General features: G+C 48.5%; 1 protein-coding gene across 1 annotated transcript; it reads left to right on the forward strand.

Moving 5' to 3' along the window:
- Positions 1 to 601: 601 nt before the first annotated feature.
- Positions 602 to 1,930, forward strand: LOC104034787 (galanin receptor type 1). Its single transcript, XM_009487872.2, has one exon. The coding sequence runs from the start codon at positions 602 to 604 to the stop codon at positions 1,928 to 1,930; it is 1,329 nt and encodes a 442-aa protein (XP_009486147.2).
- Positions 1,931 to 24,301: the final 22,371 nt, after the last annotated feature.

The following is a 24,301-nucleotide window of genomic DNA, read 5'->3' on the forward strand; positions in this document are numbered from 1 at the left end:
GCGGGTCCTGCGCTGCCGCACACGGCGGGGCCGCCCGCGGGAGGAGCCCGGCCCGCCGCTGCCCGCCCTCCGCCCGGTGAGTGCCGCCGCGCCGCGGGACCGGGGCGGAACCGAGGAACCGGGCAAGCGGTGGGGGGACACGGCGGGGGTCTGGGGGCGGCCCGGGACCGGGGGCCGGCAGCGCGGCCGCGGGGGCTCGCAACTTTCCCGGGAGGGAGGGGAGTGGCGGCGGGCCGCGGCCGGGGCCGCTCTCCCGGGGTGCGGGGGGGACCGCGGTCCCTTTCCCCTTTCCCCGCCCGGAGCCGCCGTCCCCCCCGCGGCCCGGCACGGAGCTCCCCGCCGGCTCCGCCGCCCCGGTGCCCGCGGAGCCGCGCCGCGCTGCCCGGCGCTCACGGCCGCCTCGCAACTAAGTTGCCGAGGAGCCATTTCGGCGCCGGCACCTTCCCCGAGAAGGGCAAACGCTGCCGGAGCCCGCGCTCACCCCTTCTCTCCGCACCCTCTTCTGCAGGCGCGGCCGGCCCCGGCTAAACATGCCAGGAGCGCTCGGGGCAGCGCGGCAGCCCCTGCCCCGTTAGTCCGGGGCGCCCGGGGGGGCTCAGCCATGAATTCCTCCCCCCCCGCCCCCGGGGCCCCCCCCGGCCCTCCGCAGCTCTGGCAGGAGGAGAACCAGACCCAAGGCGGGCTGTGGAACGGGAGCCAGGAGCTCGGCTGGGAAGAGCTGGAGAAGATGCTTTTCCTCTTCGCGAAGGAGCCCGTCACCATCAGCCTGACGGCCATGTACCTGGTGTCCTTTGTGGTGGGCTTCGTGGGCAACATCATGTCCATCAGGGTGCTCACCCGGAAGCGCCGGAGTCGGGTGTCCAGCCTGAGTGCCACCCGCAGCCTCCTCATCAACCTGGCGGTGTGCGACCTCATGGTGGTATGCGTCTGCATGCCCATCACGGTGGGCAACCTCATCTACAAAGCTTGGGTGTACGGGGACTTCCTCTGCCGGGCGGTGCCCTTCATCCAGGCTGTTTCTGTCTCCGCCAGCGTCCTCAGCCTGACCGTCATCAGCGTGAACCGGTACTACAGCGTGCACAATCCACTCAACGCCCGGTCTTTCTTCACCCAGAAGAGGATCCTCAGCACCATCCTGGTGGTGTGGTTGTTGTCCTCAGGGATATGCATGCCCCTCATCTTCATGAACAAACGGGATGAGATTGGGGTGGTGGAGGGCTTGCCTCTGGTGTTTTCCATCTGCAGGGAGATTTGGCCTCAGGAGAGGCTCAAGCAAGCCTACAACTTTCTGCTCTTCTGTGCCCTCTACTGCCTGCCAGTCCTGTTCAACATGGTCATCTGCTTCCTCACCGTGCGCCGGCTGTGGAGCCGCAGCAGCCAGCTGAAGGAGAGCACTGCCCTGAACCGATCTCTGCCAGCCTCCAGGCTGAAGATCCGGAAGAAGGTAGCGCAGATGGTGGTGGCCCTGGTCCTGCTGTTCGCAATCTCCTGGCTGCCCGTCTACCTGATGGACATCTGGATTGATTTCAACATCCCCAAATCTTTGCAGGATGTGACTCCTTCTCCTTGGATCCTGCAGCTCAGACCTTTTGCCCAGTGGCTTGGCCTCACCAATTCCAGCCTCAACCCTATATGCTATTGCTTTGTTGGGAACCTCTACAGGTCAGCCAAGGAAATAAAGAGCAAATACCACCAAAGAATGGTCTCTCTCTTTAACTTCTCCCTGTCCGAAGGGACAACCTGTTCCTCGGTCCCAGAGCTGCTCTCTTACCGGAGTTCAATGGAGCCTGCAAGGAAAGGGCCCTCCGCCACCCCCACCACGGGCAGGAGATGTCAGGGGGGTCATGGCCATAAGAACAAGTGTGGACGCTTGAACTCCTGCCAGCATCCACCTCTGAACACTGTCTCCAGTGAGAACACCTCCTTGTGATGCTGCCCAGCAAATGCACCTCATACCCTCATCTGCATTTAATGACCCTTTAGAGGGCTTTCTGAACCAGATATTTTAATGACGGAAAAAAACTTTCCTCTAGTCACTCCCACCACCAGTTAAAAAATACTGAGACAGGGAAAGAAGCAAATAATGAGAGAAAAAAATGACGGATTTTAACTCAGATCAAGTTTTAAGACAAACGATTTTTACTGGGGACACCTAGATGTGTAGCCTGTTGCCCAGTCAACAGTCACATAATTAGATAGATCAACTTCCCAACGAGTGAGCTCTCCCCGCAGCTCCATCTCTGGATCCAGAGATGCCGTTTGGATACAGCAACGATTTGACTACTTGCTGCTGCTCCTCAGCCTGTGCTGATAAAGAGCAGCGATAAGAGGCACTCTCTGCTCCAAATCCGTCAGTTGTAGTTGCAAGCAGTGAAGAAACGCTAGAAACTGCATCATAAGAAGTAATAGTAGTGGAGAATTTCACACACTTTATACCACTTGAGATTTCATTGTCTGGTCGTATTGTTTCACTCCTCCATGCAAATAAGTTCTCCTGATGTGAAGAGACAGCGTCAGAAGTGCTAAAGCAACCAACGCCACTCCACATTTGGGAATTCAGAGGGGTTAATGTGGCCTGGGTGGTGATTTAGGAAATGCAATAGGAAAATGTTCTTTGGGCATCAGCTCTCTGTCTTACAGCTATGTTCCTGCGGCTGGAGTGGAAAGAACTGGGCATCTATTAATACAATTTGCACTTGAAAAACCAGCTTTTTTTCAGCTGTGTCTGTAACAAACAAAGTCAATGGATGTGAAAATAAAAATAGAAAGTGGTTTATAGCTAATAAAATCAGAATCAACTAATGCAATGCTATTTGTCTGGGAAGGAGAGAATCAAAGTGCTTGCTTTTCTTGAGGATCAGAAGTAGGTTAAAACCTATTTCTTCCATCATCTCCTTTAAAAAAGGCTTTGATAAATAAATTGTATATTTTTATTACGTTAGCATCGCAAGGCCCCACTAAAGCTTGAGAATTCTATTGCTCTATTGAGCACTGGATCTGTATTCATAAGGAAAGAAAACCTGTCTCCCAAAGAGCTCAAAGTGAAAATACATCAGACCAGGCAACAGGTGAGAGAAAAAAAAAAAAATACAACAAAGACCCAAAAGGCTGCAGTGAAACTGGAGATCAGCCCCTTCCCCGTGCCTGCTCAACGCTAAGTGTGAGGGGATGCACGCCGCTCCTGATGCCAGCAGAGCCCGTGCCCCAGCTACTTGTGTACCCGTACCCGGTGCGGCAGGGCTCTCCTCTTAGCAAGCCCCAGAACAAACGCAGGAGCCTTCCTGGGAGAGGATTTTGCATTTAATAGAACTCAGACTTTTGATGACGGGGGGCTTTTTTTTTTTTTATTATTGAACAAAGGAATGATGTTCTGGGAAATCTACGTTTCAAATAATATCCTCCTGCCTTCTAGAGAGCCTTTTGTTCACAAAAAAAATAGAGATGAAAAATAGCCATTCAACCCAACAGGATTCCCACCTTTGTAATGATCACACAATAACATTGTATGTTACTGATGATCTGCCTGGAAAACAAAAGATTCCTCCTTAACAGGCAGTGCCATCCACAATTTGTATTCTCTTTTTGTGTGAACAAGAAAGAAATTACAACTACCCAGATTTACTTAGGGTGAGAAATGGCTTTTATGTGTGCTGGGAGATGAGAACATCTGCATTTTTGCAGGTGATATAGAAGTGTACTGCTTGATCTTTTAGTAGCTGTGGAGAAAAGCCTGTGAAGATTTTATTTCCTCTTTCAAGGCGTATTTTTAGGACTGGCAAAATGCACCAGGATGAGGAGCGTTAAAAGCTTGCTCCAAATGCCCACTGGCTCCAGATCCTGGAAGCAGATGTCCTCCACCCCCAAACCAGATATGACACAATACTGAAACTTCCCTACATTGCCCTGAGCAATGTATTTAATCTTGCCCCGAATAAACTGCAAAGAAAGGACCATGGTGATGCCAGACCAGCTCTGTCCCATGAGGTGGCTTGGGTCTGAAAATGGCCAGGATCAAACGATGCAATCAAAGGTGCAAGAAGTCCACATTTTAAAATATCCCAGAGGAGAATTTTTTTTTTTTCCTCAGCTCATGAGCTGTTGCCTGGGTCCTACCCTGAAAGTCTCCATACCCTCCATGGAGGCACAAATACCAGGGACTGCGTGCTCTCCTGAATGTGCCTGTGCCTTCCCGTCCTGGTGCAGGTGCCCGTGGCTTTCTCCAGCCCCACAGCGCTCCTGACCTCCAAGATACACTGTGGCAAGGGCCACTTCCACTGGGCAAGGTCATCGCCTCTTCACACTTTTAAATGTATTTTCCGGTTTCATTCAGTGTTCCTGTTTTCCTATAATAAAGTCAAATTGCTCACTTTAACTCTTCTTTGTCTCCCTCGGTTGCTCTCTCCCTATCCCCCATGCTGCAACCACTTCTCTACTGTTTCGATAGCGAAATCTCCCCCTGCCTCTGACTGTTATCACTCTTTGCCTGCAAATTCCTCTTATTCTAACGACTCATTCATGTCTTCACACCTCTAATGAAAAATCCCTTCCTGCCCTGCTGATTTGAATGGCTCCTTTTGTGCTGCAGACACCTGTTTGTGATGGAGAACGTTGATTTATTTTGCATGGCTTACCCGATGGCTGCTTACCCGACGGCTGCCAGGTAGTAATGAATTTCGGTCACTATCACCCAAGGGTAAATGAGAAGCAGTGACGTCAATGTGAAAGCCACACAGCATCCCGTGAGCCGCCCGGGCTCTGGCAGTGATTTTATTAACCTGAGCAGGTCTGTGTAACGCAGCAGTGCCTGGGTGACTCACGCTGGCTCCGAGTGAGGTGAAACCTCGGCATTTGGGAAAGCAGCTTTTTTCCCCTCCTTTCTGATAAAACATCTCTTCATATTTAGGGCTGAGAAGACATTTGAGGGCCCTCCAGGCCACACAAGCTCCTTGTTTTGGATGCCAGGCATTCTGATAGGCATTTAAGGAACTCCTGGCCCTTCGAGGAATCAGCAGCAGACACGGCTCTGGCTGGTGACCACAAATGGTTTCCTCAAAGGAGCTCAAGCTGAACGTCTTGCACTCAGTGTGTGGTTGAGGAAATGTGTTTCTCTCTATATGTGCCCAGGCAGACTGGAAATGTGAATTTTAGATGTCTCAAGGACAATGTTTTCCCATGGCAATGCTGCTAATGCATCTCAGTCCCACTCTTTCCTCCACGGGTCTTTCTTATCTGCTTTGCCATTTGAATCAATACAGGCATTTTACCACATTACCAAAATAGGATGTTTAAAACAGCTTTACTTGAATCCCTTTGCTGCAGTAAGGACTTACAGAGAGTTGCTGTTCAGTAACTCTCTCTGGGGATATCCCATGATCTGTTCTTGTACTGTCAGTATTGTCTCAAAGATGCTACAGGTTTATTTTCTGCCTGCGAACCACTGGAGAGATGAAAAAAGAGATAATATTTCGTATGAAGTATCATAGAGGTACATACAATCGCGACTGATACATAGCCCTCAAAAGGAGAATGATGCAGTACTGTTTCTTATAATAAAATACTCAGGGGAAGCCAGTGAAATGATTAGACAGCATGTGTAAGGGCAAGGCAGCACCTTTTCTCATACTGCGAGCAGCAGCTGAGCTCGTGGTGAGGGCTGAAAGCAATAAAAAGGGTTCAAGGGGAAACTGGACTGTTCACAGCAGAAAGGACCATCAAGGCCCATTAAAAACAATGATGCAACATTTGGCTTAGAGAGCATTGGGTGTATAACCTATAATTTCTACTTCTGCTCCTTCCCAGGACACGTGCTACTGGCCACCATTGGGAGCAGGATGCTGGGCTGAGCATCGTTTGGTCTATTCGGTACCCTTGTCCTTACAACCCTATGCAAAAAAAGCTCCAAAATTAGTCTGAGTCCTGTTTTAAAGAGTGGGGCAAGAGCATGGGATGATTTCAGACCTGGCATAATTTGACGGACTTTGGAGGACACACTTATCTGGCGGTAGGACACGTTAGCACTGACACAGCGCAGGCAACAACCGTGAGCATCCCAGAAAGAAGAATGTCCTCCAAAGGGAAACTCCTGCCTGTTGGTATTTTACAGATTAGACTTACTGAGATCCTGGGATTCAAACTAGGATGGAAGCTGGCTGGTGAGTTATCTGCAACACCAGCAGCCCCCAGCACGGTCCCCGTGTCTCCTCCCACACTCCCCCCACCGCAGCACATCCCATACACAAACACCTGAGCTCTCCTGATTTGAAATATCTACATGAACAGGGAGAGCACAGGAGCTGCGGGGTCTCCAGCGCTTTGCAATGCCCCTGTTGTAAAGAACCAGAGAACTCTCAGTGTGAATTTTCTGGGAAAGATCAGTGCAGTTCAGTTTACCTTTGTGATTATATTCGTCATGAAAATAAATCACCAGAGGCTGCTAGAAGAACAAATAAAAGAGCAGCTGTGAGCAGGTACTACCAAAGAGACTGCTGGAGCCCGCCAGGAAAGCGTCAGCCTCCAGGAAAGTGCTGCTCACCTGGCACATACGGGGATCATGTAAGACTTTCCCAAACTTTCTGGGAGTGAATGACTACTGCTTAGGTCAGCCCCAGGGGCACAGGAATTGCAGTAGTTGCTTTCTCTGCCTGCTAACCATCTTTAGACAAAGTCCCAGGACTCAGAGCTGACACAACACAGTTGTAAAGTCGATGCAGTCTCGTGCAACTGCCTACCCACAAGCTTCCCTGCCAGCCCATGATGGAGGCTCCTGGCTGCCCCGATTTAGGGATTTTTTTCATTCTTAGCTTGAATCAACCAGGAAAACCTGGTCTGGGGCAGAGGAGGAGCCACACTAGGGTAAGTGCGCGATCTGGAGAGGGAAGGGTGCTGCTTTCCACCTTACAAGGGTACCCGCTCACTAAAGGTTGTGAGGCAGTCATATAATTTAATTCTTTCATTAATATTTTATTCAAATAATGGTTTTAAAATATTTCTCCAATAAAGATGGATTCAGCACTTGCAGAAAACATTTTTTTTCAAGTGAGGAATCTACACCAGAGTCTTCGTGTTTGGTGTTTCTTGCTGATTGCAAGAAACCCCCTGAAGAAATCAGTGCCTGGAGCACACCAGTAAAGACTTGGCTCAGGACTGCCAGAGCAGGGGGCACTGATTACCTTCTCATTATCCTCACGGCATGGGGAAGGGGAAGTCTCATGAAGCTGCAATGTGACCTTTGATTTTAAATGTTTTCTATGCCCAACCTTTTCCCTCTTAACCTCACTGCACCCTAAGACAGATGGTTTATGTTGCAAACTGGGGGGGGGGGGGGGGGGGAAGGGGGGGAATTTTCCGAGGAGACTTTAGTTTTAAAAATACATATGAAATATTTCTGCACCTGAAAGATCCAGCAATTAACAGCTTGTCTCCATATGCCTTACCCCTGTCTCTGTGAGTTTTTATGGTAACAGACAGATACCGTGGAGCACAAAATGCTGTGTGCACTGTAGGATAAAATCACCAAACTTTAATCATTCCTTAACCAGGCATGCGTTTCCCAGCTGTGGCTGGGTCCAATTTGCAGAGAAGCAAGCAGTCGGCACTACTGACAGCCAGGCTCTTACTGTCCCATCTGCCCGTCGGCTTGGCCTTCCCCGGTCCTGGCAGGAGGTGGCTTTTTGGTGCCTGACCAAGCTGAGCCTCCCAGCTCTGCACCTCCAAACGCCGCAGACCATGGAGGATTCCCAGGCTGGCTCCCATGCTCCACGAAACACACCTGGCCACAGCCTGGGGATCTGTCGCACTTGGCCGGTGCAGGCTGGAGAGATTGAACTATTCTTGTTTCCAATCACCGCAGCAAGGCTGAGCTTGCGGAAAGTGGCCACAAGGACCCTTCGACTATGAGCCAGTGATGCTCCAGCATCTCTGGGCGGCTGCATGAGCATGCTGCTACCCCAGGTGCCACATAACCTTTGCCTTTCTTCATTTTCCACTTGAGGTGTTTTCAGTCAACCCCTGCTTTCCTCTCCTCAGCCATTCACCACGAGAATGGAGATGCTGAACTCAAGAGCTGCATGAATGAGTCTTTAGGCAGATGTATCCCATTACCTGGTGCTCACAAGGCATGAGCCGTTATTTCTTGGTGTGAGGAAGGAAAATGTGGCAAAACATTCAGGAAACAAGCTAAAGAATAAAAAGAGGATTGAAAGAAAATCCACACAGTGAAATAAAACCATCTTAAGGCAATTACCTGGGAAGAAATAGAACTGCCAAGGATATTAAAGCTCTCATGCACCTGCTAATCTCTTCTGATAAAGGTCTGACTGGCTAAACTAATAACACTATTACATCTGCAGTAATCATTACCAGAGGCAACCCAAGGATCTCACAAAGCCACACACCTGGAGGAAGACCATTTCCAGCACGAACATGCACAACCTGCTGCTGCATGTAAGTGGTACATGCACCTGAGATGTCCGTGTAATCACTGAATGGCTGTGACTCGGTCACCTCCCTAATTGCCTCCCTCAGCTGAGAACTGAACCCAGACTTCCTAAGGCTCCATCCAGCACTCCTGCCTTTTCAGACTGTTCTTCTGGGCTCTGGGTAGCACAGGAGAAAACAAGAAATTCCTCCACAGCCTCGCAGTACAGATCAGTATTCGGAGTGGGCTGACTCATAAAGTCTCCATGAAGGCTGGGATGTTCTCCTTCAAAAGCTAACGACATAACACAGACTCTGTCAGAAATGCATCAAGAAAAGGATATGCAATAGCAAAAATACAAAAAATCCTCCTCCTAAATCCTTGTGGCAGGGGCAAAGCTGCAGTCCGCTCCTCTACGAGTGGGAGGAGAAACAGGCTGGGATGGGACGAGCAGCCCCGTGAGGTCCACGTGGTGACCCTGGCACATTGGGGAGGAGGTGCAGAGGTGCATCCATGCAGCAACGTGATCAAGAGTTTGTGCAAACCCATTTTTGATGCCATCGCTCCAGCACGCTTCCCGAGTACTCGGCAAGGCGGCGGGGATGCTGCCTCCTCTGTGGCAGGAGAGTGTGCACAGGTTATCTGCTGCCTGAAAACATGCAGATCTTGCTCCTCTTTCATTCCCTTTCCACCACTGTTGACTTCAGCAGAGTTTCTTCTGATTTATACCAGCAGGAGATTAGAGTGAAGCCCACAGTGAATGAAATACTGTCAAGGTGAGGCTGCTGTCACATCAGCTGCTGTAATTCCGTCGACTTAATGGATCTACTCCTAATTTATAAGTCAGAGATGGATCCAGCACCAGAGGCTGAGTACAAAGGTGTCATTTTTATATAGTCAAATTTATATCTGAAATAAATACCACATTAGATCTTTCCAAGAGGTCTGAGCTGCAATGTATTAATTTTTCTCCCTGCAGAAAGGTGAAATTCTCACTAATGTTTTCAGGTTACCTTTAAGTCTCAAGGTTGGATATTTTTCAGCCATCTGCTTGTTCCACACAGACCCTCAGGGGCCAAAATGGGCAACTGCATCCTCCAGGGAGTCCTCCAGCAATTTGCTGCGAGGGGTGTTAAGCCCCTTCCTGAGGCTGCCATTTGCTGGGAACAACGCAGCAGCCTGATGATGTGCAGCCTCTTGCAGTGAAAATTAAGATAATGAAGAATAAATAGGTTTACATCTACATGGGCTTTTCTTTTATACTTCAGAAATAAGGAACATTTACACATAATTGCCAGCCAATAATGGTGTAGGCATATCAAGTTCAAAACAGCCTGGTCCCTCCAAAAATCTGTGAGTATCTTTGTGACCGCAGGCTGTGAACAGAAATTCATGGCTTAACCAATATCATGTCACACAGGACTGACTGCGGGAGGGTGAAGTGGATCTACACAGACACACATCCCACAAGAAAAACACATCCAGAGCAGCCACATGTCCACATCTGCAAGCACAGTGCCGGAAGACTGTGTAGGGTGGGAAAACCTTTGCTCACCAGTGAAATAACAAAATACTCTTCTTGATCTCATCTCCCTAATTCCCTTCCCAAAGTCCAGGCAGGACAGCCTAGAAGCCAGAAAACTGCCAAAATTGTCATGGAAACAGCAAAGCTCTTCTGCAAGGCACGGTGCCAGAACTGGAAGTCAGAACTCCTAGCAACAGCAAACAACTCTTTCCCGAGTATTTCGCTCCATCAAGCAAAAAGTGAAACTTGGGAAAATGGGGGTCAGTGACGGGTGCAGGGGTCTGGGCGGTGGTAACAGAGCAGCTCCCCTTCCTCCATGCCCACTGCCAAGGGAAGCCAAGAGAGACATTGCCAGGACATGGGGAAAGCTCCTCACTCCAGGTTCGGTTGGCTGCAAGGGTACAATGCAACCGGACAGCAAGACCTTAAATTTCTTATCTGCAGACTTGAAGCTGTTAAACAAAAAGCACTAAACCAGACAGGCAACCAGAGGCATACTTTGTTGCCTGCTCTTGTAGCATGGAAGCATAGCCAATAACCCATAGACTCTTCTCATGTTGGCAATTGGAAGTGACTGGAGGAAATTCTCAGGGCATGGCACTCTCTGATGAAGGTCTATATCCTGCCCTGTGGGAGCAGAGATGTGTTCTGCTGGTGAGAAGGACTCAAAAGGAGTGAGAAAGAGAAAAGTAGCATTTCATTTTTGCTGATAAGCCTGAGCGTGTTCAGTCAAGCAGCCTTTGCCCATGGGAAATGTTTTGATAGATTATTGTTGGTTTTTTTTTCTCCCAAGTCCTTTCTCAACTGTGAGAAAAGTTAAGCTTTTTTTTTTTTTTTTTCATTCCTTGGCATGCTGTGCTGGAATAAGAGAAATCTGCAAATAAAGGGGTGAGATGATGGAGTGTGACCCTGAACAAAGAGCTGGACACAGAGAGAGTTGAAAACAGCTTAGATTGTGAAGCAGCAAGAAAGAACATAAATGAAGTGTCCTTTGGTGAGCACAGGTCTGTGCCTCCTCTGCTAGGAGGAGCTGCTCCAAGAACCAGAGAGCCAACATGGGAACTACATGAATTTGTCTTATCCTATATGCCTCTCTCCTTAGTGCATGATGGTCTACCGCACACCTAGGGGAAGGGGAGGACAACTGGCTTTGGCAGTCCCTCTGTCCTTTCCATGGGCCCCTCAAATGGAAAATGCCAAGCAATGCTCCCCATGCCCTCCTTGTATCACCGTGTGAGCTGGGACTTGACTTCCCTCAGTCCTGCCATCCTCGAGCAGATGCTGGGACCCTGGTCCTGCAGGCTCCACAGCCCAAAGCTTCGGTCCAGGAAAGGACAGGCTGGAGCTGTACAAACTCCATTGCAAGGACAGGGTTCTCAAAGGAAATGCTATCTGCATACATTTGAAAGCATGGTTATTTAATTTGTCCTTGCTTTGCTCCTATTTTTATTGCTAGCTGTTTAAATTATACAAATGAGGTTTTCTCTTGTCTTATCCCCAGAGAGTCAATGCATTAAACAAAACATTAAAATATACTCATAATCACGGAAACTCTCTCATATATATTTATAATCTCTGAATTACTGGCATTAATGCAGAAGTGGCTTCTATGAGCTTATCTCTTCTCACTGCTGCTATATCCAAAATATACAGCACACAAAAGATAAACACATTGAAACTACCCATCCATTAACACATCTGCCATCCAGAAACAAATGCAAGGAACAAATTTACAAGGAAAAGCCAGTGAAGGAGACAAACACAATTACAGTGATGTGTCTCCACCGCTGTCTGATCATTAAGGATGACGATAAGAGAATTAAGTGTCATCCCGAAGACTCTGGCTACTTGGGGGCTGTTTCCAACATGAGAAGCACTAAGCAGAGTAAAAAAGCAAGGCAAAAAACCCACAGTGACCCAGGGCAAACAGGCTGGCTGCGTGTAGCGCACTTGCCCCCCAGAAATACTGGGGAGACAACCAGTAAAGAAGGCAGAAGTTAGCCCATATTTTCAATGGTTGCACCCAAAATACTCCCCATTTTCAGAGAGAAACAAGACACCAAGAGCAGCCCTCAGCCACGTTCTGCAAGAAAGGGGGGTAGGAAAGGATGAAGGTGTTCAGTGCTTCTCAGCACCAGCAGACAGAGCAGCCACTACTCGCTCCAGCCCCTCCGTTACTCTCGAGCTCCTGAAGATGTGCTCAGCCCCGTCTTGGCCACAGCTTGGTGCTTTCACAGATCAAGCTGTGCCCTTGCAAGGCACCAGTATTGGGATGCCTCCCTGAGAGCCGTGAGATGGTGGCAGACTGTCTCACAGCCGCCAGCAGCTGTGGAGCCCGTGGGGTCTCTTTCTAAACAATCGCCAAAGTGATGGAAAATGACCTCTGCTACGCACGAGTCTTGCTCCTTTCTCATATTCGCCTTGATTTTCTGTTTTTCCCGGGGCGGGATTGCTGCAGCTATATCCCAGGGTGGGAAGAGTTCAGGCCTGGCATATCTAATCAAGGAGCCAGCCTCTTCCTTGTGCTCCAAGCACCAAAACACAGACGCAAACCCTCCAACACACACCGCTCAGCTGGAGTGTCTTTACAACCCCATGAACAGCCCCAACACTGTATAGCTTTCCTTCTAAGATCTTTGAATTCTAAGGCAGGAGTTGCTCCCCAGCACACCGGCTCAATAATCTGACTTATTAAGAAGCCCTCAGCCTCCAGTTTCCATTTGCTTGGGATGCTTTGGGCCGCCAAAGCGCCAGTTTGTAGGTGGCCAGCTGTCCGCTTGATTTGTGAGTACCCCTGAACCGCTCACAAATTCAATCAACCGCCCTTGCGTGAACGACTCCCACAGTTGCACAAAATTCGAGAGATGTTACAAGGAATGACCAGTCATGAAAAGCTGACCTTCAGCATCAATAACTAATGTTGCTAAAGCTGACTCCTTAGACGTTAGTGAGACTGACTGCTGCTCCCTGTAAGATGCATTGATGCCAAGTGCACCTGGAGTGTGTATTAGCAATAAGTTACTGTAGGTACCTCTTGGTTTCTTCAATCAAAAAGCAATCATCCTCCTCCCTTCCCCATGGCAACCAGGGTTTAGTAATCACCTCATCACCTATTCCAAATTGAGGCTGAAATACATGTTCCCAAAGACTGAAAGCTCTAGTCTTCATTAAACTGCAAATATTTGTTACTCGCTCAGACAAAGCATCTTCCAGTCTGCACGGGGATAAATGTTCCCTTCTCTGTTTTGAAGTATGGTGGGATGGGAAGGCCAGAGAAGGTAAATATTTAAACAGCCTGCTAAAGGAAAGCCGTGCATTGAGACCCAGAAAACCAAATGCTCCACAGGTGAAACTTCCAACAAAAAAGAGAACAAAGGATCAGGAATGAAGTATTGCATTTTGGCACAGAGAAGCCTTCTCTCATATCTTTTTTTCTGGCTTTTGCAGACAAGTTGACAACCTGAATTATCAAAGCATTTGTGCTACGCAGAAAGTATTCTTATTCTGGGGCTGATGCAGCAGAAGACATCTAGGCCAGAAAGGGAGGTCACCATTTGTTTCTTTGCTGTCAGCTCTGGTTACAAGAAATTAGCTACTATGACTTCCAGCCTGGCCAGAGGTAAAACTAACAGTGGATCTCTCAGTGCTTGCAAACATGCTGCCAAGGAGTCTGAAAATGGAGAGCTAAGAATCTCCTCAAGACGTGACCGAGGATGCTGAGCACCCACTTGCAACATTTCTTCTCCAGAACCACTTGCTTCCTATGGTTTTTCTAACACTAGATGCTGGCCCAATACAAAATCTGAGCACTGACTTTTACTCAAAAAACATGAAAAGCCAGGGAAATTATATAAATTCAAAATTGAATGATCACAGCTTGGGCTTTTTTTTCTAAATATTTGTACTGTAAAAATGATGCTAAACAGATGGCATGAGGAAAATAGGGAAAATTTAAAGGTATAAATGCCTTCTGGGGTAATAATCAAGACCTGGGGGTAAAATTCGTTATAGAGGGGGAAGGAAAGAATTCTGCTGGATAGTAAGACATGTGCAGTCCTTGAAGGAAACATAAAAAGCCTCCGATAAGAGACCGCTCAAACAAATGCGCTGCATGGTGGCACCATCTACTGGGTGTCAACAGAAACGGCTGAGAACTGGAGGAATTAAATCCAAGTCATTTGTTGTATCCAACAGACACCAGTGAACGTCTCGGGAAATGCAGCATTGGGTCAGGCTGTAACATGGGACTGTCGACGTGCAGGATGCACAAAAGCATCTGCAAAATCCAGAAGAGCTATTGGCTCCATCTCACAGTCTTCCCTACCATCATGGTTAGGTGAGAGACCCTCTTCCACAGGCTCGCTCTTTCTGTAGTCTTCAGAGAAAATAGTGTCCTTTCGGGTGAGAACACCCGAACCACATGCTAGCTTTTAACTAGGAAACACTATGTGCACATTTCTCCTCCTACATCCAAGAAATATAAACCTAAGAGAACACCCAACAGGAATGTTAAGTAACTGCTTTTGAACTAGCTCTCTTTCAATCCACATAGTGGGAAGGGTTTGGAGCCAATTCAGAAGGAGGGTTTAAATTAAAGCATACAGTACACCTAAGGTCTTCATAAAAGCCTCCCTGCTGGACTTGCCCTCAGTTGATGTGTTTAGCTTCCAACCCTCCTAATCCTTGTGCTCTTTGCTGGCTCCAGGCCTCATCTTTGCTATGCATGAAAGCACCCAGCCCCTCTGCCATGTCATGGAGGTGGCCTCCCATGCCCTTGCTGCCCCACATGCCCAAGGTCAGCATGGATTTCCAACAAAAGTCCTCCTCCCAAGCCCTGATCTCCCAGGCACTCCAGCTCTGCCGGTCATGGACTTCATCTCTGCTCTCTTCAAAGGCAGCTTCCTTCAACAGGAGGAGACCCCACAGGATTCTTACAAAGAATGCACATCCTTAATCTTTTCCTTCCAGGTTCCATAGACTATATAAAGATTTCCCAAACACTCGCACCTTGCTTCTAGAGAATTACATACTGTGCTAGTCACTGGATAAGATAAAGTTATAAGCAACTGTATCAAAAAGATGGCAGTTTGGTATTGTCCTCTGTTAAACTGCTTGACACTAATCCAAGTTTTTCACAAGAGTGCTTTCAGGTATATGCCTGGAACATTTGATATCTGGATTTAATCTCCACCATCACATGATTCTGTGGCTCTTGAAGAAGTAATAAACTTCTCCATGATGCAGTTGGTCCAGAGATCCTTAAGATAATATGAAATCAATAGGAAGTCATGCTTTTTCCTAGGTCTCCTGCCACAATGCGATACCTCATTAGACCTACTGAGAAGCTATTGGTACTTCTATCACCCAGGTCTCCATGACGGCTGGGCATGTCACTGTGCCCTACAGACACTCCAGTGTCCTGAAAGTGAATATTGGGATATCTGAAATGGTGTTCATTGTACTTTGTCTTGTACCAGCTCAGCAGGAAACAGCCCAGGATTCCTAACCTACCCCTAAACTGCACAATGCAGCCATTCTGTACGCATCCCAGTTTAAAAAGTGCCAAATTAAAAATCAGCTTGAAAAGAATCCAGCATTAAAATTACTGAGTCTCTGGGACTCTACAAAGAAAGTCCATTACATTTAATTCCCATGCTTCTGTAACATATATCAGATAGACAAATTGAGACGGAGTTGTTTTAGAATTCAGCTTTGAACTCTAGTTGATGCCTCAGCAGAATCACTGCCCTGCATCACATGCTTACTTGCATCAAAACTATAGCACTGTGTCTCAAGGAAGAAAAAGGGGATTTCCGTAGGGATTTTTGATGAAACAGGATAAAAGTTGTTGATTGTCTTTATGATGACTCAGTGAGATACTGGAATCTTCGTTCCATATAAGTGGAACTTAACTTATTTGTAGATATATACTTGACTACCAATTTTGCAAGGCGGGAGGAAAGTCTAGATCTCACCACATTTCCCAGCTGGAGATAAAAGCAACTTGGATTTGATTTTCTGATGACTTCACGGTGATTTTGAACTGTAGCTTCCTCCCCATGCACCAGCTTGGTGTCTCTCACAGGTCAGAGACATGGATTTTGTTACATTTATGATGCAACCATCATCATTTATGGGGAGAAAGGCCTTATTTCTGCTCTGAACTAGACTCCTCAATACCTGAGCTTATAAAGCAAACAGCAAAACTGGATTTTGTATGACCTTTAAATTTGCAAAATAATTTAAAAAAAAATGCATGTAGTGATGGGTCTATTTTTGTTCCAGTCATTGATGATGACCTAACCCTAATGTTTTGCAATTTTTTATTTCCATTTTTAAGACCATCAGAAGGATACTACTTGAGATAATTTGTGTATCTGCTACAGTGATATTTTGGAACTTTGCTTTCAAGATAAATAGATATGGGTAAGCCAAACTCCACAGAGCTACATTTTGCAAACTAGAGGAATACAAACAAGGGGCTTGTGAAAACACTTGCCAAGGATGTTGTTTATCAGTTGCTGCAGAACCACAACCGAACATGGTTTAATAACATATACTTCATAATACAAATCAATAAAGTAATTGAAATATTTCAGGTACTTCTTTCAGGTTTTTCTTTTCATTAGAAATTAATATTAGACATTAATCATATTCTTTCAAAACACTTGAGAGTTGCAGCTTTTTTTAAAATGATACAAAGCCCTGAGCCTTATCCTGTCTCTTCTCAGCCCCTTTGTACATCTTAGGTTTGTTAGAACATAGTCCACTTAGAAGCCATTAGTCACCTATTGCATATTTAGGAGGCTAATAGCTTTGAAAATCTGATCCCTGTGAGCACAAATATTTGGTCATATTGGATGCAGGCAGTACCAGATTACTTGGAAGTGCAAATACAAAGTGGCAGAAGGATATGAACGCAATTGCGCATCCTTGCTGTTGAACCAGCCACAGCGGTCAATGCCGTGATGATGCTAGTTAATGCCAGCGTTGGGCAGACTGGTCCCCCAGATAGCAAAGCACCCACCCAGGGCACCTGTCTCTCCAGGAGCATCATCCAGATGCAGGCGGGATGCTTGTGCGAGGCTTCTTTAGGATGCGACTTTCTCTCCTAAGTCAGCTCCTGGCTAGGAAAAGCACCGAGCCTTTGCCCAGGCACGGTGATGTTTCTTCCTCAGCAGATTCCAAGTGCCATTTTAAGGCTGCACCTCACAGCAACAGAAATTCACCTCTGACAGTGGCTCTCCAAGTTCCCCTTTCCCAGTGAAACCTGGTGATGGTGAGAGATGCCAAATCCCTGTGCCAGAAATGCCTGTATGTGCTGCTCATGCCCTGTCTACAGGAGATATGGCAAGTGAGAGAGCTGACACATTGACTAATGGACAAATAGGATGCTCTGGCAGGCTTTGCTTACCTGTGATGCTTCAGCTCCATCTCTGTCTTCTGCCTTCTCACCCTTCTCCACCAACAGGGCATTCCTCCATCATGTGCAAACTGTCATAGCAATGAGAGAGAGAGAAACCATCATGAGTCTGGCTTCCCAGCTAATATTATTTGCCTTCCAGGCAGATGGGGAGTTTGCTCTAGTATTGTGTCTGTCTGGGTCAGTAGTGTCGTTGTTCTCCTTTGCTGTTTGACAAACCTCCTGCCTGCTACACACAGACAGGTCTCGTCCATCACCAGCATCTCTTCAAGCATCTCCTGAGCAGCAGGGGAACAGCAATGAGATGTACTCTTGGCCAGTTGAAAACAAGGCAGAGGGCTTCCTCTTCAGAGCTTCAGCCCCACCATCAGCTCCAGATCTACAAAACACTTGGATAGCAGGAGCGAGGTGCTGCCTGAAGGATGGTGGAACCAAGACAGACCCAGACCAGTGACTGGTGCAACTTGTTTTCTTGCCTGATCTTCTCCCAGGTCATCCCTGTCCTTTCTGCCATTTCTCTTCACATCCAACTCTACCGCCCTTTGTGACACTCTCACCCAGGTCAGCAGGTCTTTGCTCCTCTCCTTTCTTCACCCTTTCCACCACCGCCTTTTCGGAGATGCAACAGGAATGACAGCAGTGGAACAATTTAAGATTTTGAGGTCTACTGTCAGAAACGAGGTAACAATAAGCGCTGTTGGCTACCAATGAGTCTCACCCACAGAAGTCCCTAAAACTGGGTTCCTGCATCATCTTGTCCTCCTAAAATATTTATGCTATCCTAAAAAAGACATCCCTGGTGCTTTTGCCTCCACAAGGCCCCAGCTTTGCCCGCAGGAGGCTGCTGGCTGAGATTTCCCAGTTGGGCGCTAGGTGGCAAAACATCCCGAGGAAGGGAATTTCCCATCTTGGCCCCTATGGAAGGGGCTGTGGAAGCTTTGGAGTGTTTTTCAAACACAGCTGAAAATGCAGAATTTGCAAATCTAAATGCATAGAGCCCAACAGAGACACGAGTTAATTTTTATTCCTGTCCTACCTTCAGGTGGAGGTATTTGCGTATGAGCGTCTAAAGCTGTTTCCTTCACCACTGCTCTCCCACTGACAGATTGTGGCCATAGCGCTTCAAATATGCAAACGACGGGGCCCGATTAGAGCAGAGCCTATCTATTTACAAAGATACGCTGGCTCCTTCAACTGGCACGGGTTGAGCAAACGTGCGGCATGTGGTCCATGGATGTCTGCAAGCCTTTTGCATGGGCAGCACCACCGGCCTCTCCCTTTAGCAGCTCCAAAATAAAGAACGGGCCATTTTGGCAGCATGGTTCCCCCACACCTCTCTATGCTGTCTGTGAATTTCCCCTCTCCTCCTCCCGTATCCCCTTTGGGGGGGAAAAGGTGCAGCTGCTGTCTTCACTAAGACAAATTCCTGGGGGGCTGGAAACCAGCCCTGGTTCAATGGGAGCTCACAGGTAAGTGGAGGATAACCTGGAGAGCTGTCCTGCGGGGTGCTGAGTGAGGGTGCACAAACCCTGTTGCTGTGGCAAGGCCACCTCTGTTTTTATGGACCCCTGTCCCTTGACCGTGGGGGACAGGACCACGTGTGGAGGAGAGGACACCCATCACAACATCCCAAATCTTTCTTCTTCGCCCTGAATGGTCCCCAGCCCCACGGATGCAGCCTGACCCTGCAGGGTTTGTCTCATGAAGGGGAGATTCCTGCTGCTCCTTGTTGCATATGCAGAGGGGTCATCTGAACCACACCCCGAGCCTCACCACAAACGCATGTCCCGACCAGGCTCAAGCAGATATCTTGATGGGAATCACCCCTCCTCTCCCCTTTGGTGCCAGAACCTTTCCCCGGTCTGTAAAAGCAGACACAGAAGATTTAGGGCCATGTGAGTGACAGGCCCCAATATTTAACCATCAGGTTATTGTGCCACCAGGCTGAACTCTCTGCTTCACCCCAGGACCTGTGTCCTTCACTTACCAGCGCACTTACCAGGTTCTGCCCTGTCCCTCCTATAGCATCCACTGCTTTGGCCAGTTGCAGGATCCAGAGCAGGTGATTGAAAGCCACTTGCCCAAAAAAAGCCAGGTCCTCAGCTCCTTGCCTTCATGATTCTCTGCTGGCAAGTGCCATCTTCTTATTCCACAGTAATCAGCCCCTCGATGGGACTCAGTGACCGAGCAGCCTCAGCTTGCAAAGTGGTGTCAGTCATTTCTGCCTTCCCTGCCAAAAGCTCTCCATCCCCCAGCTATAAAACATCACACACCGTGCTTCACTGTCTGGCGGGCGGGAGCTGGAACGAACCCACAGAAACTTGACCTCACAAGCTGCTTTTTTCTCCTCTTTTAGCTTTCAGGATGTCAAATTCTCACCCAGACCTCTCCTGACTCTTTGCACTTCTACAGCCCCTTTGCTCAAAGGCCCCACGGCAATTTAAGGTGCGGATTTTGCAGATCACAGAGGCAATATTGGCCAAAAGTGGTGATACCAGGTGGAGTCCAGCTCTCCAACTCTTGATGCTCTGCACTGCCGGTAGCATCTATGGCCTCGCGCCAGGGAAGCTGGACTGGAAAGACAGCAACCGAGACCCCTCATCAAAGAGGAGATGTAGGGGGGACACGGGGGCACGCAGTGCCTGTAGCTCTATCAGAGCAGGAGACTCTCGAGTGGGAACTCTCAGCCTGCATCACACGCGTCTGGTGGAGAGGTTTAATCCTATGTGAAAGTATTGGAAAGGGATGCTATGCCAGCTCCACAGCTTGGCAAACAGAAGGGAAAATGTATTAAAAGCTATGACTTCTGAGCATGTTCTCTGTCTGGAATCTGCCTGCAAAACAACTCAAATTTCTCAAAGGGATTCATTATTCAAAACTATTTGCTGAATAATTTCTGTGAGTAATTGCAGGTCTGAAGCTTGTCTGCAAACAATTCATTAGGAGCATCCGGGCAGGCAGCTATGACTGTGCTCAGACTCTGGTTTGCCTTCCCTGGCTGTGTGCGGATAACCCCAGAGTTGGGTGGGAAGGGTAAATAAACTTCTTTACAAAATCATGATCTTGAAAAAAAATTTAAAGAAATTGTATCAGATTAAAATTAGCTGTTTCCACTGATGCTTCTAGATGTAACTGTGGCTGAAATAGAATCATAGAATCATAGAATCGTTTAGGTTGGAAAAGACCTTTAAGATCATCCAGTCCAACCATTAACCTAACATTACCAAGTCCACCACTAAACCAGTTAAGGGGAGAGTAGCAATTTCATGCCTCCTGGCTCGATTATTTTTAATGAAACTAAAAACTAGGAATCATTAAGATTGGAAAGGATCTCTAAGATCATCATTCCAATCATCAACCCAACACCACCATGCCCACTAAACCATGTCCCAAAGTGCCACGTCTACCTGGGTTTTGAACACTTCCAGGGATGGGGACTCCACCACCAATCTGGGCAGCCTGTTCCAATGATTGACCACTCTTTCCGTAAAGAAATTTCTCCTAACATCCAATCTAAACCTCCCCTGATACAGCTTGAGCCCATTTCCTCTCATCCTATCAGTAAGTACTGGGAGAAGAGACCAACACCCACCTCACTACCCCCTCCTTTCAGGTAGCTGTAGAGAGCGATGAGGTCTCCCCTCAGCCTCCTCTTCTCCAGGCTAAACACCCCCAGCTCCCTCAGCCGCTCCCCATCAGCCCTGTGCTCCAGACCCTTCCCCAGCTCCGTTGCCCTTCTCTGGACACGCTCCAGCACCTCAATGTCTTTCTTGTAGTGAGGGGCCCAAAACTGGACACAGTATTCCAGGTGCGGCTGCACCAGCGCCAAGTACAGGGGCACAATCACCTCTCTGCTCCTGCTGGCCACACCATTCCTGACACAAGCCAGGATGCTGTTGGCCGCCTTGGCCACCTGGGCACACTGCTGGCTCATGTTCAGCTGGCTGTTGACAAACACCCCCAGGTCTTTTTTGGCCAGGCAGCTTTCCAGGCACTCTTCCCCAATCCTGGGGGAATAGTGTGGCAGAGAGAACTGGGCACTGGGGGACCAGCTCTGGGCTGCCACATCCCCGCGTATGGTGTGTGGCTCTGTCCTCCAGCTGCCCCAACGTGCCCGAGGGAGCAGCAAAACTGGGCCTCAGGCAGGGCAGGGAGAGGAGCAGGAGATGGGGAAGCAGGAGCTGCCTCCACCTTCCATCCTTGCAGGGGCCTGAACATCATGCAAGCTGTCTGCTGAAGGAGAGTGTCACAGAACCGCCATCCCTAGAAAATGTCACCGAGCATCATTGACAATTCACATACATATTTGGAGAAGGAGCAGAGACCGACTGGAAGCATTTCCACAATTCAGGGCTCAGAAAGTGCACAGTAGCATTGGGCTGGGTACCAAAGTCATCACTCAGGCTATGTATCCTGCTGAAATCATGAAATAATAGATGTCCAATTAACTGGCAAAGTGAGATGCAAAGAGAAATATTGCTTACAGAGAACTGGCATAGTGCCCATGGAGTTATAATAAGAATATTTTATTTGCCTGGGCTTTAGATAACCTATTTCTATCCTCTCTCTTGCTGCCCCTGGGGCTCCTGAGAGTATATTGGTTTCTTGGCATAACTTTTCTTCTCTAGCATCTCTAAAGTCCTCTCCCAGCTCCGCCAGCTCAACTATAATCTCAAATGCTGCCAGACTAAACACAGCCCTAATACCTGGTGTTAGAGACCAGAGTATCTAACACACTCAGACTGCACAGACTGCAAAACTGAGGTTGTGGTACTCTTCAAAAGGTGCCTGCGTGGGAGCAGGGAAGGAGAACAGTGGCGAGCCTACTTTGTCCTTTAAAATAGGCAGAGCAGGCAAAGTTAAAGTAGGAATAGGAAAAGGAAAAAAAACACCCTAGGAAAAAAATATTTGGCAGGAAAAAAGCCCACTTCACACTGCAGCTTCCTAAGTCAAAATAAAACCAAGGAGGTGCCAATAGGGCTAGACAGATGTCAACTTACCATTGACCTGCCCAGTAAGTTATTAAAATCCAAAGGATATTGCATGCAGAAAATCTTGTGTACAGCGCTCTGGAGCTAGTACAAGGCATGTACCACACATCCCCGAAAAACACAACAGGAAAGGATCCAACTGCAGCACACTAAACTATCAAATACACATGAGTTAGATTAAGGAAATCTAGCATAAAGTAAAACCTCTGTACAAGGTCTCCAGCAAAATAAGATTTTTATGGGTCAGTACCTCCCTGCAGGCGCCACAGCAGTAACCTAATTGTTTGCTTAACTTGCTCTGTAACCACACCCTGGGGTAGTAAATAACTGAAACCATTTCATTGTTGCAGCCTGCGTTGGGTTTGCGTGGCAAGGTTTCGGGAGCAGGGGGGTACAGGGGTGGCTTCTGTGAGAAGGTGCTGGAAGCTTCCCCCATGTCCGACAGAGCCAGTGCCAGCCGGCTCCAGGATGGACCCGCCGCTGGCCGGGGCCGAGCCCATCAGCGATGGTGGGAGCACCTCTGGGATAACGTAGTTAAGAAGGGGCAAAAAAACCTGCGCAACTACAGCCAGAGAGAGCAGTGAGAACATGTGAGAGAAACACCTCTGCAGACACCAAGGTCGTGCAGAAGGAGGGCAGGAGGTGCTCCGGGCGCCGGAGCAGATTCCCCTGCAGCCCTGGTGCAGCCCCTGGCGAGGCAGCTGTGCCCCGGCACCCATGGAGGCCCACGGGGAGCAGAGATCCACCCGCACCCGGGGAGAGCCCATGCCGGAGCAGGGGGATGTGCCCGGAGGAGGCTGTGACCCCGTGGGAAGCCCACGCTGGAGCAGGCTCCGGGCAGGAGCTGTGCACCCGTGGGGAGAGGAGCCCAGGCTGGAGCAGGTTTGCTGGCAGGGCTGGGGACCCCGTGGGGGACCCAGGCTGGAGCAGGCTGCTCCTGAGGGGCTGCACCCCGGGGGAGGGACCCACGCTGGAGCAGTTCATGAGGAACTGCAGCCCCTGGGAAGGGCCCACGCTGGAGAAGTTCGTGGAGGACTGTCTGCTGTGGGAGGGACCCCACGCTGGAGCAGGGGAAGAGTGTGAGGAGTCCTCCCCTGGGGAGGAAGGAGCGGCAGAGACAACAAGTGATGAACTGACTGCAACCCCCATTCCCCGACCGCCTGGACCACCCGGGGGAGGAGGGAGAGAATTCGGGAGTGAAGTTGAGCCCAGGAAGAAGGTGGGGGAGGGAGGAAGGTGTTTTAAGATTTAGTTTTTATTTTCTCATTATCCTACTCCAATTTGATTGGTAATAAATTAAATTAATTTTTTCCCCAAGTCCAGTCCATTTTGCCCATGATGGTAATTGCTGAGTGATCTTTCCCTGTCCTTATCTCAACCCATGAGCTTTTCATTGTATTTTTTTCTCTCCCCTGTCCAGCTGAGGAGGGGAGTGACAGAGTGGCTTGGTGGGCACCTGGTGTCCAGCCAGGGTCAACCCACCACGCAGCCATTAAACTTTGTTTTCTGTAATTCTCTCTATCTGTCTGGCCCAAGAGTGTTTCTGAATCCTTAGAAACAAGTTAGTAGTTGTAACCTCAGGAAAACTGGGGGCATCAAGCAAGTAAGTGACTCCCTGAAGATCAGAGCATGACACATTTGGAGAACTGAGAATGGAAAACCCTTCGCCTTGACCTCTTAGTCATGTATCCCGGCCCTTGGATACAGCCGCGTTCCTGGTGCTCTCCACTCTCAGGAAAGGCAACACAAAGGCAGCTCCAACACATTTACACACGCAGAGTTTATTTCTGTTAAACTGCTCTGACAATGCCCTGATCCTAAAGGCAGTTCTACAGCACACAAGGCAAAACCATCTCCAGGCTAACTGCAGAAGTGGAAATGGTATAGCTGTTATACAGCTCTGAGCCAGAAAGATCTTGCCGAGGAGCTAATTTCAGCTCCATTAC

This window comes from Pelecanus crispus, chromosome 11 (assembly GCF_030463565.1).
Source record: "Pelecanus crispus isolate bPelCri1 chromosome 11, bPelCri1.pri, whole genome shotgun sequence".
Classification (NCBI taxonomy): Eukaryota; Metazoa; Chordata; class Aves; order Pelecaniformes; family Pelecanidae; genus Pelecanus; species Pelecanus crispus.